At 47.4% G+C, this 14,398-nt stretch overlaps 1 protein-coding gene across 2 annotated transcripts in view; it reads right to left on the bottom strand.

Annotated features, from left to right (window-relative positions):
* Positions 1-14,398, bottom strand: part of MAP2K4 (mitogen-activated protein kinase kinase 4) — a 57,699-nt gene that overhangs the window by 39,357 nt on the left and 3,944 nt on the right. For both annotated transcript variants that reach the window (XM_017737718.1, XM_017737719.1), the window contains exons 2-3: positions 12,567-12,576; positions 9,463-9,565 (exon numbers count right to left, since the gene is read on the bottom strand). In XM_017737718.1, coding sequence (XP_017593207.1) covers positions 9,463-9,565; positions 12,567-12,573 — 110 coding nt within the window. In that variant the 5' untranslated portion in view covers positions 12,574-12,576. The remainder of the gene's footprint in view (positions 1-9,462; positions 9,566-12,566; positions 12,577-14,398) is intronic.

The following is a 14,398-nucleotide window of genomic DNA, read 5'->3' as shown; positions in this document are numbered from 1 at the left end:
CGTTCTGCATAGAAAGCCAGCAGTTATTGCGTTTGCCCAAGGAGGAGGGGGAAACATGAGGATATGGGCTCTCTTCAGCCTGAGGACTCCACCCATGTGCCAGGACACCAGTCCCTAAGACATACAGGACATGAGGATGGGACTACTGTGGCCCCACTGACCTTGAATCACAAAAAAAAAAAAAAAAAAAAAAAGCTCAGAAAGCAGATTCATGGGGCTAGAAGAAAGGAACTACAGAAAGCCAAGAGGGCATGCCATGCTCTCAGGTGGTTTAGAAAGATCAGCAAAAGCATCTCCCGCTCCCTGGAAAAATTTTAATGGCAATCAGTTCCATCTGATGGGTTTTCAGAGCCTGCCTTAGAAACTGATGAGCTCAGACACAGCGATGCTCAGTGTTCCCTCCTGGGCAGGACAGCAGCAATGCACTCAGCTCAGAGGATCCCTGGGACACCCTGGGATGCAGGAAACGCACAGGTGGCTTGGGATCATTTTGAATAAAAAGCTCAAACCCCAAGGACTGCTCATGGCAGGAGGAAGAAAGGGAGATACTGTAGCAACTTCCAGTTGTCACATGGAATTCTGGATCTCACCAGTACTTCTTAACCATAAAAAGGTACTGGTGAATAATTAATCAGACCATTTGAATGCTCGGATGGAATTGCATCTCACCTTCCCTACAAAGTATGAAATGCGAGTTTTAGAATAGCTTACAGAATTTTCCAGATAAAATGGTAATGGACAAACACACCAGTCTTTAAAAACTCCGAGAATACAACAAATCCAGATGTCATTTACTGAAAAGTCCAACGTGAATGTAGCTGTGGTCTCCCACTTTCTCAAGAGCCCTGCAGAGAAGACTGAGGTGTTTTGGTGTCCTGAAAGCTTTGAAAGTCTCCACACACCAAGACTTACAACCAGTTTGCCTAGAGCAGGTACACAGCTGTCCTTGCTGGTGGATGCAGCAACCTCAAAACAAAGGAAAGGAAAGAAGAGGAGAAAATTTTGCTTCTGGTAACACAATAGCATGAAGGGAAGAGCTGATACCAACTCTGAAACTACTCGAACTACTTTCCCTGCTTTGAAACAAACACTGTTGTAGTTACGTCTTGGTGTGAGCTATGCAGCTGTGCCAGGAGCAGAGGTGTCCCCCTGGATGTGTGAAGAGGGCTGCAGCTCAGGAGCCCCCGGGATCTGTTGCACACTAATGGGACAGCTCTGCTCCTGCCAGACCCAGCGCTACCTCGGAACCATCGGGACACAACCAGAGGAATTACATAAACCCAACATTCTTAAACCACACCCAATCCTCCATAGCCTGAAGCCATGAACTGCTTTCAAAAAAGGCAGCACCACCCCTCATCTCATACACAGCAAGGAGAATGGGGAAAATTCCCGTTCTTCATGGCCAGGATCACAGACTTCCCTAAACAGTCTTCCTCTGCAGACTACACAAGGCATTATCAAAAGCACTGACCTTGTATTCAGGTTTATAAACCTGTGCTTTTGGAACTAAGCGCACTAAGCAAGGAAAATGGTCACCCCCAGCTCTCCTTCAGGCTCTGGAGCATGACAGGTACCCCCAAAGCAGCAACTTGGTCCTGCACAGGCTGCAAACACTGGGCTTTTGCCAAGGGCATGGATGGAGTCAAGGATGATGCCTTGTCTGTGTCTCAGGGAAGGAGCTGGCCAACTACAGGTCACCACCCATGGAGCCATGTTACTGGATAAAGGGGAGGCAACACAGCTCACCAAGAGCCAGGCATGAGAAGGAAAGCCTACAGGAAACTCCTCCCCAAGGGAGACATGCCCAGCTTTGCTCTTCTGTCCAGACATTCTATGTCCCAGCAGGCAACCACACTGATGGAGATTTCATGTTGAATGAAGTAAAGTTCAGTTTGAAAATGAACATTTCCAGCTCATTGCTCTACCTTTCTCATTCCCATTGACCCAGAATACTTCACACCCCTCCACACCATTCAACTCAGTAGAAAAAATCTGGCAGTCAAGTCAGAACCTCTGCTCTTCAGGGACCCACCCCAGACACCACCTTAGTGTCCCGGAAAAGTGAGGACAACACTACTAAAAATACCTTTATGGGTAACACAGCTCTGCCACTACCCCATCCCACCTTCCTTTGCCCAACATGCCATGGAAAACAGCCCTGAGGGGGCAGCCCAAGCATCAGCCATCACACCTTGAATTAGGAACTGCAGGACGTTCATGCCTTGGTGTGTGAGACATCTGTGTCCCAGCTCAAAGGCCAAGGATGGCTGTGTTGCCATGAGGGCTCACAAGGACAGGCACAGAAGCCTCAGCCTCTCCCTCCTCAGATAACCCAACCCCGCTGCCACCACGGCTCCTCCACCACCCCAGTACCCAGCTGTTGTCCCTGTCTGGGCAGGATGGGCCAGGTCTCAGTGCTTTGGAAGGTGATTTGCCACTATCACCATCCTCTCACCCATTATTCCTCTTCCCACCATGGAGGGGATGGGCCTCCCCTGAGCCCCAGGCAGGGGTCCTGCTATGCACCACACCGAGAGGGTCAAGGCTGCAAGGTCTGAATTCTGCCCCCAGATGAGCAGCTCTGGCCACGGCTGTGTGCACAAGAACCAGGACAGCAGCTCCCAACCATGCCCAGATGGGAGAGGTAACACAGAGCTACCTGTGGATCACAGATCAGAGATCCCTGTTGAACTCTACCACGAGCTTCTGGCCTAACCTTTATCTCTTCCAAAAGACAGCATGTCCCAGCTTACCATCTGCAGGATGGGGAGAGCAGAGATTTGTGCAACAATTTATAATGCAAAGCTCAATCATTCAGCACCTGTGAAGCATTTGGAACCCACGGGAGTCAGGTCATTACCTAACAGCAGGCTGGATTTGATTCAGACACCCAAGGGTGGGTCATTAGTTTCCAGAAGTTCTGAGGAGCCCAGGTCTCTGCAGTGTGGCAGGAAGGCAGGTGCTCAGCACCCTTGAAAAATTCATGTGAATTAGCTGAACAGAGATGCACAAGGTCCAAATTTTGGTTCCACACACAGAAGGCCTAAAGTCAGAAGCAGAGTGCTGGGATACCAAACCCTCACAGAAAGAAGAGAACAGTCCTACCACGGCAGTAAAACTCCAAGGGATGTGGGAGCTGCCACTAGAGAAGCTTAATTTGGAAGCTGCAGACAGCAAAAAGCTCCTTTGCAGAGAGGATTTGCACTTGATATACCAAAACTTCAAAAGTTAAAAAAAAAAAAAAAAAGAAAAAAGACAAGACCTTAAAGCAGCACATTCAGTGAAAATGTCACACTGACTCAGGCAGCACCTTCTCTGAAGCAGTGACCTACTCGAAGCCAGAGATACTCGAGTATGTTACAGACCACATCATTTCTGTCATTCAGGCCTCAGAGATCACTGGCCAAATGAACTTGTAAACTCTCCAAAGAAAGAGGAAGGTTAAACACAAGGCAAAATTCATCAATTTGCAAAAAATGCTCCTGAAAAAAGTACAGAAGAAGCACTGTTCCAGCACTGAACCGACAGTGATGTTTGTACAAAAAGTGAAAGCCTGGTTACCACAGGCTCCCTCAAACACTGAGATGTCTCTGCTGAGGCCTTGGAGGTTCTACCTTACTTGTGCTGCCTTGAAAACACAAGTGATTACCTCCAAATACTGCAACTTTCAGGAAATGGGATAGATTCAGTCACAGAAAAAAAATTCAAATTCTTGGTACCTTTGACTCTGAATTCTGCTTCCAAGGCTTCCAGGCAGCACTTCCTGCCACAGGAAGGTATCACACAGCAGGAAAATAACAGAAATCAGTAATAATAAAGATGTAAATGACAGTTACAGAAATGAGGAAGAGACAGAGAAATATTTACAGGAAAATTCACACTGGTAGTAGGGAACATGCCAATTTAGGATATTCCCCTTTGGGGTTTAGGTTTTTGGCGGTTTTTTCAAAAATGGTAGGAACTCTCTCGGCTTACTTCCTAAAGAACTCCACCAGCTGCAGGCTATGCAGCTACAGAGCCTGATCTCACATGCCAGAAGGGTATGGAAAAGCCTAAGAGGAGATTAAAAGACCAACAAACACCTCAGAGAGGTTTTGGAACAGCCAAAAAAAAAAAAACTTTCCAGGAATAACAGTCCTTGAACTATACAGGAAAAAAGGAAGCAGCAGAGTCTGATGTGCAACTGGACCTCCACTGGCTTTTGAAGAATGCAGCCCTGAGAGTTCACTAGAACATCCAACATACTCTTGGGGCAGCTCCCTGGAAAGGAGTGTGACTCTTCCAGGTGTCACAAGGAGAAGGTCCACACAGGGCAGCTCTGGAAGCTTCCAATAAATCCATGAAGACACTCACATGCTATAGGGAGATTGTGGTGTTCAACTGGACACCAGACACTTCAAACATCAAGTTTGAACATTAAGAGAGGTCAGTTCATTTTGTCACCTTTCCAGGTGACACTGCAATGCTCTGGTAATCAGGTTCTGAAGAGGTGGCACCTCTGAGAGTCAAGAGACTTCCCAGCCAGCAGACAGAACACTCAAGAAGCAACAAGCTGTGAACCAGATGCCCATCAACATTCCCTGTGCTTGCAGATTTCCTAACAGGTCAATCTAAATCCTCTAAGTCAACATCCAGGCATCACTGCACAAGAATACAAGGCTTTACAGAAAACCAAAAATCTCATCTACAGCCAAATGAATAACTTGGTTTCAAGAGCAATGGGCAGCACAGCCCAGCCAGAAATCCTGCTATGCACAGCCACAGTCACACCTCACCACATCACTCCTGTTAGTGTGATCTGAATCTCCTTTCTGCAAAGGCAACCAGCTGCAAGTAGCTCTGTAAAGCTTCCACATAGATAACGGAGTAATCTAATTTTGTTTGTGACCTAAATCCTACTTGGACACAGGACAGATGAGGTAAAAGGTGGGATGCTTTCCAGTTGGTATAATGGGTTGGAATTTGAAGAGCTCACCCTAACCATGGCTTGTGTCCTCCAGCCTCTGCAACGTCTGCTGCAGGGAAAACAAAGTTAGCAGCTGTTAATCTGGTCTAAGTGACAAATTCAGCCTGAACTCACAAGAGAGCTGGCAGATCTCCACAGCCTCAACTGCTCCCCAGCCTGCACAGCCTCACTGACTCTGATCAGGCATCAGCCATCAGTAAAACTCTTACATCTTCTCTAGACTGCATCCTTCCACCAGTAAAACTCTTACATCTTCTCTAGACTGCTCCCTGTCAAGTATGAATTATATTCCCCAACTACTGTCTGTAATTCAGGCTCTATTCTGCCTTACCCTGTACAGGTTGCATGTAAAATTTTGTTTACAGCTGTGCTGAATGCTCTACAGACAGGCAGGATACATGTTATGCCTAGAGAAAAATCTCTTTGCACTTCTCGAGAAGATTTGGTGGCAGCAGTTCCAGCTGAACCAAACAAGGCACACCTCCTCCATCACAGGCAGTCACAGAACCAGAACGGACCTTCCTTCCAAACCCCTGCCTTGCTTCCTGCTGCTCAACACAGCAGCTCAGGGCTCTGCCCACCTGCCCCACAGGGTCTGCACAAGAAAGCCACTGACAGTGCCCCTTAGTTGGAATAAGGGAGGTCTCAGCCCTCGGCATCTCCAGGAGGGGAGATTTCAGGGAACAACAGCCCAAATTCTAGAACTAGAAACATACCTCCAGTTTCTAATCTCATTCAAAGTCACACTGAGTAGGTCTCCTATTTCAAGGTCACTTCAAAGCCCCCAGATTATAACACATGTTCTAATCCAGAAAATGTTTAGAACAAATCCCAGGCAGCACTGGAGATGTGAGGGGTCCTGTCCCCGGCTCCAGTCTGAGCAGCCCTATTCTCTGCCTCTCCTCCTTGCTTAGTTTCCTGAATATCTGTGACAAAGGTGACCTCCTCCAAGACATCCCAACACAGCTGGTAGTGGATGCACTCATAAAGGTGAAAGAGGAACACGTCCTGGGGCAGAGGCTCAGGGTGACATGGGCTGGACAGGGATGGGACAGGAGCAGCAAGACCATACCATCCACTGCCACTTGGCCCTCAGCAGCTCTCAGATCCAATGCCTTGATGGAGATGGCATGGAAACGCTCAGAGGTCCTGCCCACTCACCAACTCCTCCTGTTCCTGCATGTGATGTCACATTCCTCCCTGTGGCTCTGGATCCTGCCCTGGCTCCCACCTCCTGTGCTCCCTGTGCCCCCATGGCAGCACGCTTGTGCAGCCTGGGGGGATAAGGCCCTAACCTGCACCCAAGTTACAACACATGGCTCAAAACCTCCGGAAATGGGAAAGAAACTGCAAAAGAGGGGCAGGCGGAAGGTTTGTGAACCCATCTATCAACTTCCTGCATCCAGCAGTGTTGAATCCATACTGTCTCCTCCTGGACACAGTATTCCAGGGCACAGCCTATGCATTAGCAAAAAGCCTCTAACCACAACAGCAGCAAAGCTCTGGAAACAGCCTCCAGGCAGAAGTACAGTGGGAACAGAGGGTCTCTGCACTGCAGGAGGCAAGGCAACTGGGAAGCACTGGGCAGAGTCCTAAGAATGCCACATTTTGTAATTGAGATTCCATGGCCTTGAAATTGTTCCTCCAGGTAACATGCCATGAAAACCAAGGAACTAGCATGAACGGATGGAGTCAGAAATCACACAAAGATCACCTGGGAAACCTCCCTGTGCAAACCACAACTAGTCCTGTCCAGCCTGCGTGTGCATCACCCCTGCTCACTGGAGCTGAACTCCACCCCTGGCTTACAGCAATTCCCAAAATTGTTTTCCTCCACACTCCCCAACTTCTTTTCCAACACCCCTGAAGATCTCTCAGACTGAGAAACAAACCCTCAAAAGAAAGAACAACTTGCACCTTGGTAGAATGTGGGCTCTGTACCCATTTTATCCAGGTACGGAGCCTTGGCACTGAGAAGGAGCACAGTAACACTCAATAGCCTGAAATTTGGAATGCCACCTGTGGCACAACATGCTTCCCCTCCTCAACAGCCATGTTTCTGCTCCAGGGTGCAGTTTTCACAGATGTTTCCTCCCTCCTGACACACACACCACCATGAGGAGGCCCATTTGCTCTTTTACTTTCTGTCTATGTAGCAGGAAACCACACTCTTACCTAAACATCCAACAATCCAGCCTGAGCAGTTTCCCAACCAAAACCCGCTAATCAAGCAAAATATAGCTAATAGGCAATTCCCATCTCCTGGCAGCTGCATGACACCCCTGGCTGCCTCCTCTCATGCCCAAACCAGAGCTCAGCACAGGCAAAACACATCTGACGGTGGGACCCTCTGCCCTCCTGAAGGCAGAAGCAACAGGACACCCCTGGATCAGTGGATCCAAACCACAGTACCCCAAATTTCATGTGAGAAATTAACCTCTCTGTATCTTCAGATCCACCCATCTGGACCAACAGGGCCTGTCCAGGACAATCCCCAGCCAGTGCTCCTTTCGGGAGGACACCCAGGCTGTTCCGCTCCACCAGGCTGAGGAGAAGGGGCTCGGTGAACAGAAACACACTCTGCAACAGGAACACGTCTGGGCGAGGAGGTCTGAAATATCCAGTGCAAATCCAAAGTCTAGAAAAGGTTTCTAGCCCACTGAGGAAAAAGTCACTCCAGCATCTCAGGGAAGAAGGCAGGAGACGGAGATACATCAGCTGTGAGACAAACACTTGACAGAAGCGTGCAACCAGAAAATGCCAACACTGCTTTTGAGAACAGCATCTGCTACGGACATATAAAGGACACAAGGACAATTTCCTGCATCCAAGCTCAGCCAGCCTCACCACAGAAAAAGCAACCAAGCTAACAGCATCCATCTCTTTCAAACAGAAATGGCCTTGGGAGCTTGCAGCCTCCCAAGAGAGCTCTAGCACAGACACACCACAATCAATTCTGGCACTTGAACAGCTATCCTATCCAACCCAAAACACTTGCAAGCCCTCAGACCTAGTAACACCATTAACCAGCCCAGGATCCAATCCTGGCCAACAACTGCAACTCCCACAGAGAAAGAGCAGCACCTGTCTTGGACAGCGTTGACAATCACTTGCACAAACATGGAACGTAAGATGTCATCGACTAACAACGAAAGCTCTTCTGTGCTAGACAGGAGCCACTGTGACTTCCAGTGAATCCGAGACAGAAATCCACACAGATGAACACAGAAAAGTCAAATCCCTATAGAAGGCTGATGGTGGGGACTCACTAGCTGAAATTAAGTCCTTTATTTAATGGACTAACAAGGTCAGAGAGAGGAAAGAACCCCAGAAGGGGTTCTGCAGAATATCTTTACAAGGGTTTGATGATGTGATGAGACACAAAAAGTGAATATCTAAATGTGACCTCTACAACCAATAAGAATACTCTATTTTAGAGAGGAAAAGAGAGAGAAGGAAAGAGGAGGATTTGCTGGAAAGGCCACTCAAGATTTTGAGAATCATCTAAAGTACTCTATAAAATTTCTCTATGTTATAATTACCATCAATAACTCATCTGAAACATGTTCCTAACTTGATAAAGGCTTGTTTGAAAATCCCCAGCATAAAGAAGCTCCCAGGAACAGAGCCCAGCAGGTATGTCCTGGGGAAGCAGAAGGCACTGAGCTCCAGGAGAGAGGCACTGACATGCAGAGCCAAGCAGGAGCAGCCTGTGACAGGGACACTCTGGAGAGCCCAGGTAGCAGGGAGGCTGCAGGTGCAGTTTCTGAGACTTGACACTGACAAAACTCCTGAGACCTTAGAGAAGAAAAACGTGGGACATCTTTTGCACGCTTGCTGCATCTGCCACAGGGACCAGCTGCAGAGCAGCACTGTCCAGCTAGATTGGTGGATCTGAGGATACAAAGCTGATCTTTTTGGTGCTGATGTACCCTGGTATTTACTAGAGTCAGGAACAGCTCTGTGCCACACTTGCTCTCAGACTTTGGACAGGGATATCCTGGGGCTAAACTGGCTAGAAAACTCACTGAGAACTAATCTCTGCATAACTCCCCTAACATCTCCCTGTTGCTAAAATGATAATCCTTAACCTTTGTCTGTTGTAGTGCTGAAAACAATTCTATCACAGTTACGGCTTTCACAAGTAACACAGAAACAAGAAATTCTAATGAAAAGTAATAAGCTGAACAAAGAGATAGAAAAACAACAGTGAATCAGTCTGGACAATAATTATAGGTGTATCTAGCATTATCAGCTACAATACTCAATTCAATCAATTCTGGAAGGCATTAGCTTCAGTGTAAACCAAGAAGATCCCAATTTAACCTTTTTTTTTAATTCTGGAAAAAAAAATCTTTTATAGTGACTCAAACTGAGAGATTTAAACAACTTAAAAATAACTGAACTAATCAAACTGCATTTAACTAACACTTGATGTTGGCTAAATCATTTCAAAGTTGTTCCACTAGTTGTGCCGTTGGCTTTATACTCACATGTGTGGATTTTGGAAAGGAACTCCAGAAGTATTTAGAGTAAATCTTGCTGTGGACTTGAAAGGTGGATTTGCAAAATTTAACTTCAGCGCTTTGCGTTTACCTGGGAGACAACGAACATAAAGTAAACTTTTTGTCAGCACAAAGTATTGAGAGCATCTGGAAATAAACAGAAAAAAAATGACATATTGTGAGAAAAGGATTTTACATTTTACAACATTAGTGAATCACAGCTTGTGTTAGGACACGGGGATGGAGACACAGAGTCAGCTCTCATACCAAGGTCGTCCCCAGCTCATTCCAAGGCAGTTGCCAAAGCAAAGCACCCACAGCACCTCCTGTGACAGCTGGAGCACCTGGAATCACCTGCCAGGGCTCCAGCAGCCACAGCACCTTCAACCCCAGGGCTCAGCATCCTCCATGTACACCCATGGGGCACAGAGGCTTGGCCTACCACGCACAGCCTGGGCACACCAACAGACCTGGGGGGACAGCACTGAAGACGGAAAGGGCACCTTGGGATGTCTTTTATGTGACATTCCAAGCACAGGATGGCTGTTGGGGTTCCTGACCCTCCTCAGGCTAGCAGCAAATGGAGATAACCAGGCTTGAGGGAGGATGGATATCTGTGAGCTCTTTCTGCCAGGTGGGCTGCCAAGCAGAGAGCATCTGAGGGATGACCCTGTGAGGGAAAACTCTGCAGCCAACTGAGGAAGCAGTGGGAAACACAAAATAAATAAATAGTAGTGTGGGAGGGATCCCAGTCACTGCTCAAGCCACTGGCTCTCTATTTTCCACTGAAGTTGAGATGACCTGCTCAAGCAACAGCAGGGTTGGGACTACAAAGGCAGCTCCCCCTTCCCAGCCCTCCCACTGGGGTACAAAAGACCTTGTCTTGCTCCCATTTGCCCACAGGAAACCTGCACTCCTCCACACCAAAATACCTGAGATGAGGCCTCTTCCCCCCCACCTTCCCAGGAGCCCACAGCTGAATCCCTCCCAGCTTCCCACTGCCTGGGTGATTCTTCGGGTTGGAAAGGTCCTTAAAGATTAACTCATTCCAACACCTGCCATGGGCAGAGACACCTTCCACTAGGTCAGGTTGATCAAATCCCAGTCCAACCTAACTCTGAATGATGAGACAACCACAGTTTCTCTGGGCAGCCCGTGCCAGTGCCTCACCATTCCCACTGTAACAATCCATTTCAAGCTGACACTAAGGACACTGTCAGCCAGCACAGACACACTCTGTACCTTGTGTTTGTCCCTGGAGCAAAGCATACACCTGAGGGCAGGTCTGCAGGACTGAGGAACCAGAGGACCTTCTGTGAGTGCACAACCTGTCACGACACCACGCCATCGCCTGACCGACCTCCCACACCTCTTCTGACTGCTTCCCTGAGGGCATCTCCCCCCTCACCAGAGCAAAACCAGACAGCTAATGACTGCCAAGGGTCTGGAGGATGCGACCCTTACCCCTGAAACCTCCCCCTGTTCGTCAGCTCCCCCCAGGTCTGCACAAGCACAGGGGATGGTGCTGGGCAGGAACCCGTGGAGAACGGCCACACAGCCCCTGCTCACTGGTCCCATGATGGCAGCACAAGTCTGCCCTCAGATGGGGTCCAGGGATTTGTTCTATTATCCTTCAAGTCTGTTTCATTCACACGCCCGAAACCCCAGCCCTCTGTCAAAGGGCAATAACATTGTTTTGTAAGATTTTCCCTTTCTCACAGCAATGTTTATACAGCTCAGGAGAACACGGGACTTGAACTGGCCCAACACTAAAATTGACACAATTAGCTACAAACCCTCATCAGAAAATCTCCTCAGAGCCTGCTCCTATTCTTACTATTTGTAAACTTTATACACCAAGTTTCCTCCTGTTTTCACACAGGGACAGGACATTTTTTAACACAGTTAGATGTTGGTCTATTGATTTCTACCTCAGTAGGTTTCTAAGGATAGTTTCAATTATGTCAATCCACCACCTGGAGCTAGATTTTCTACAAATCCAACAAATACAGACGCTTAGGCTGCCCCTGGGAAGCAAACAGCATGGTTTGTTTCTGCTCAGCTGATGAACAAGGAATGTGACCGGGAAAAACGAACATCCTGAGAAACGCCAGGAATTTCCATCCAGCACAGATCACATGGAAACGTACTTTAAGTGAAACAACAGACTCAAATGAAGCAGAAGTCTGAGGAGAGCCAAAGCAAACTGTGTTCCCTAGCAGCCTTCCACAGCTTCAGCTGTGGACTCCAAATCTTGAGTTTCATCCTAAAAAAAACTTTTGACTCCATGTCTCTATTCCTTGAGACACATCATTCTAACTGGAGACAAAAGAGCCTCTTTAGGTGCAGCAGTTTTGCTGTGATTTTGCCATGTACAGGTTCATTAAAGACCACCCTGCCTCACTACAGCAAAGAGGTGTGGGGGTTATGGTGCTTCTGGAATTCACTAATGCCCATCACCACCAAGGCTGTGTGACCAAAACTGTCCCAAAATGTGCTGCAGAAATATCCACCTGATACAAATTGTCTTTTAAAGGTTCCGCTAACTTAACGTAATTCTAATCATCAACCGTTACAACATCTACTTCTCTGAGAACTTTTACAGTAAAGATTATGGGACAGAGAATGATTTGGAAGAAACCAAAACTAACTTTGGAATAGATTACTTTCTCACAAATTAGGGTAATCTTCAACACCAAACATGAAACTATGAAGCTTCTTGACTTATGGTCTTCCCAATTGTGACCACTGGGTTGTTCAGCTGCATGTTAATGGTTATACCAAGCCCAGACCATATTTGAAAGCAGGATGGCCTGGACTTCAGCTGAGCAGAAGTGGCAAGTACTACCTTATGTTTTCAGGGAATCTAAGCAGGATTGTATCCTAAGTTAGGTTGCTCTCCAAGAAGAAAAAAGACAGCCAAAAATAGCTTTCTGATTGTAAATAAATTAATCTACCCATAAGGATAGCAATCTTTACTGCAAATCATCCCAGCTTTCAAGTGGTAGTGGGTGTCCTCAAAACCATTTTTAAAAGAATGTCATCATTCTACCACCAGGCCTGTACACAGAACTGAGGTCCAGGAGTGATGCCCTGCATCCTCAAATGCACACACAGCCCTTGGCATTCCATAGACTGCAGCCAAAATGGACACTGGGAAAAGCACCTACACAACAGCCCCAGAAAAACTCAGGCTGACAGCAGCACTTGTTCCTTGCTGCACTGGTGAATGGTGCTAGGCCAAGGACAGAATTATTTATGTGCTGCTATCCGTCACCAGAATTAATCCAAGCACTTGGCTCTGCAGTTAAATTCTCATCACTGTGAGGCCCCTTTACCATCACCACAGCCAACCAGCCTTCACACAACAAGAAACAGCTGTCTAGCAGGTCACATGCAGGCCAAAAGTATTCCTCCACAGTTAGATTGTGTACTACTATTTTTACTTCACCTAGGACATCTATGAGTTACAGAATCACGAAACTGTTAAGGCTGGAAAGATCTTAAAGATCACCAAGTCCAACCATCCTGCCAGCACCACAACCTTGTTCACCACTAAACCATGGCCTCAAGCAACACATCCACACATTTTTACACTTCCAGAGATGGGACTCCACCACCTCCCTGGGCAGCCCCTTCCAGTGCTTGACAGCTGAAGAAATTTTCCCCAATACCCAATCTAAACCTCCCCTGGCCCAGCCTGAGGCCGTTCCCTCTCCTCCTGTCCCTGTTCCCTGCCAGCAGAGCCCGACCCCCCCGGCTGCCCCCTCCTGTCAGGGACTTGTGCAGAGCCACAAGGTCCCCCCTGAGCCTCCTTTGCTCCAGGCTCAGCCCCTTTCCCAGCTCCCTCAGCCACTCCAGCCCCTTCCCAGCTCTGTTCCTTTCCCTGGGCATGCTCCAGCCCCTCAATGTCTGTCTCGTCATGAGAGATTCAAGGTGCCTCAGCAGTGCCCAGCACAGGACGATTGTCACTCTGCTGGTCTTGCTGGACGCACTGTAGCTGGTACAGGATACCCTCAGCCATTTCTTCAAGCCTCGGAGACACCTCCTGTTGGAGAAAGCAATTCTAACTTCTTCCTAGAATCTCCTCACCACCATTCCTGCGTGCCACACCTCAACCGCACTGCTGACCATGTTCAGGTTACACAGAACAAAATGCTCCCTTTTCAAGCAGTAAGATTTTCAAAACATTAGTAGTTTAATGGATTTTTCCAAGGTTTCTATCTTGCAAGGCTACAAACTGATTCCTGTCAAAATGTTTTCCACTCGGTTTAACTCTGCAGGATCAACTTCTTGCTGCCACAGCCTGAGCACAGGTCACAGCATTCAAGTGAGTCACAGTGCACAGGTAAATATTCTCTCTGGTCATATGCTGAAGTCACTGTCTGTTTGTGGAGTGATGATACGCCAGGAATCAAATCTGCACTCTCTTTCCTTACTGTAGTATAATCAGGAAAGAAAGAAATACAACCGCTGGAACACAAGCTGTGGCAGCAAACAGCAGGAAGGACAGTCAGTGCATCTGTAATGAACTGTGCAACATTTTTACCTCTCCCTTGTAAAATTAAAACACATCAACAGAAAGACAGAAAATGGGGAAGAATGGATTATTTACTTCCATTTGGAAACAGAGCTGAATGCTTGAGGTAATTTTCTTAATAGAAAACTATCAGTTCTGATTTCTTCCAAGGTAATTCCAAGCAAAGCTAGTGCAAATTCTAACGTGAGATGGAAAAAAAAAAAACCCCACACAGATCTCTGCTCTTCCAACAGCTTTAAATAACCAAACTGCTGTATCTTGTCTGCTAACAAAATGCCTGCTTTGATGTAGAGACAGCAAAGAACATTTACCTGCGTTCAGAGCTGCAGCCCCGCAGTTGCTGACATCCTGAATGCTCCCAGAATTTCCAGCTGGTTATTCCTG

The sequence above is a fragment of the Corvus brachyrhynchos genome, unplaced genomic scaffold (genome assembly GCF_000691975.1).
Source record: "Corvus brachyrhynchos isolate BGI_N302 unplaced genomic scaffold, ASM69197v1 scaffold236, whole genome shotgun sequence".
Classification (NCBI taxonomy): domain Eukaryota; kingdom Metazoa; phylum Chordata; class Aves; order Passeriformes; family Corvidae; genus Corvus; species Corvus brachyrhynchos.
The sequence above is the reverse complement of the archived record's forward strand: the minus strand, read 5'-3'. Positions and strand labels throughout refer to the sequence as shown.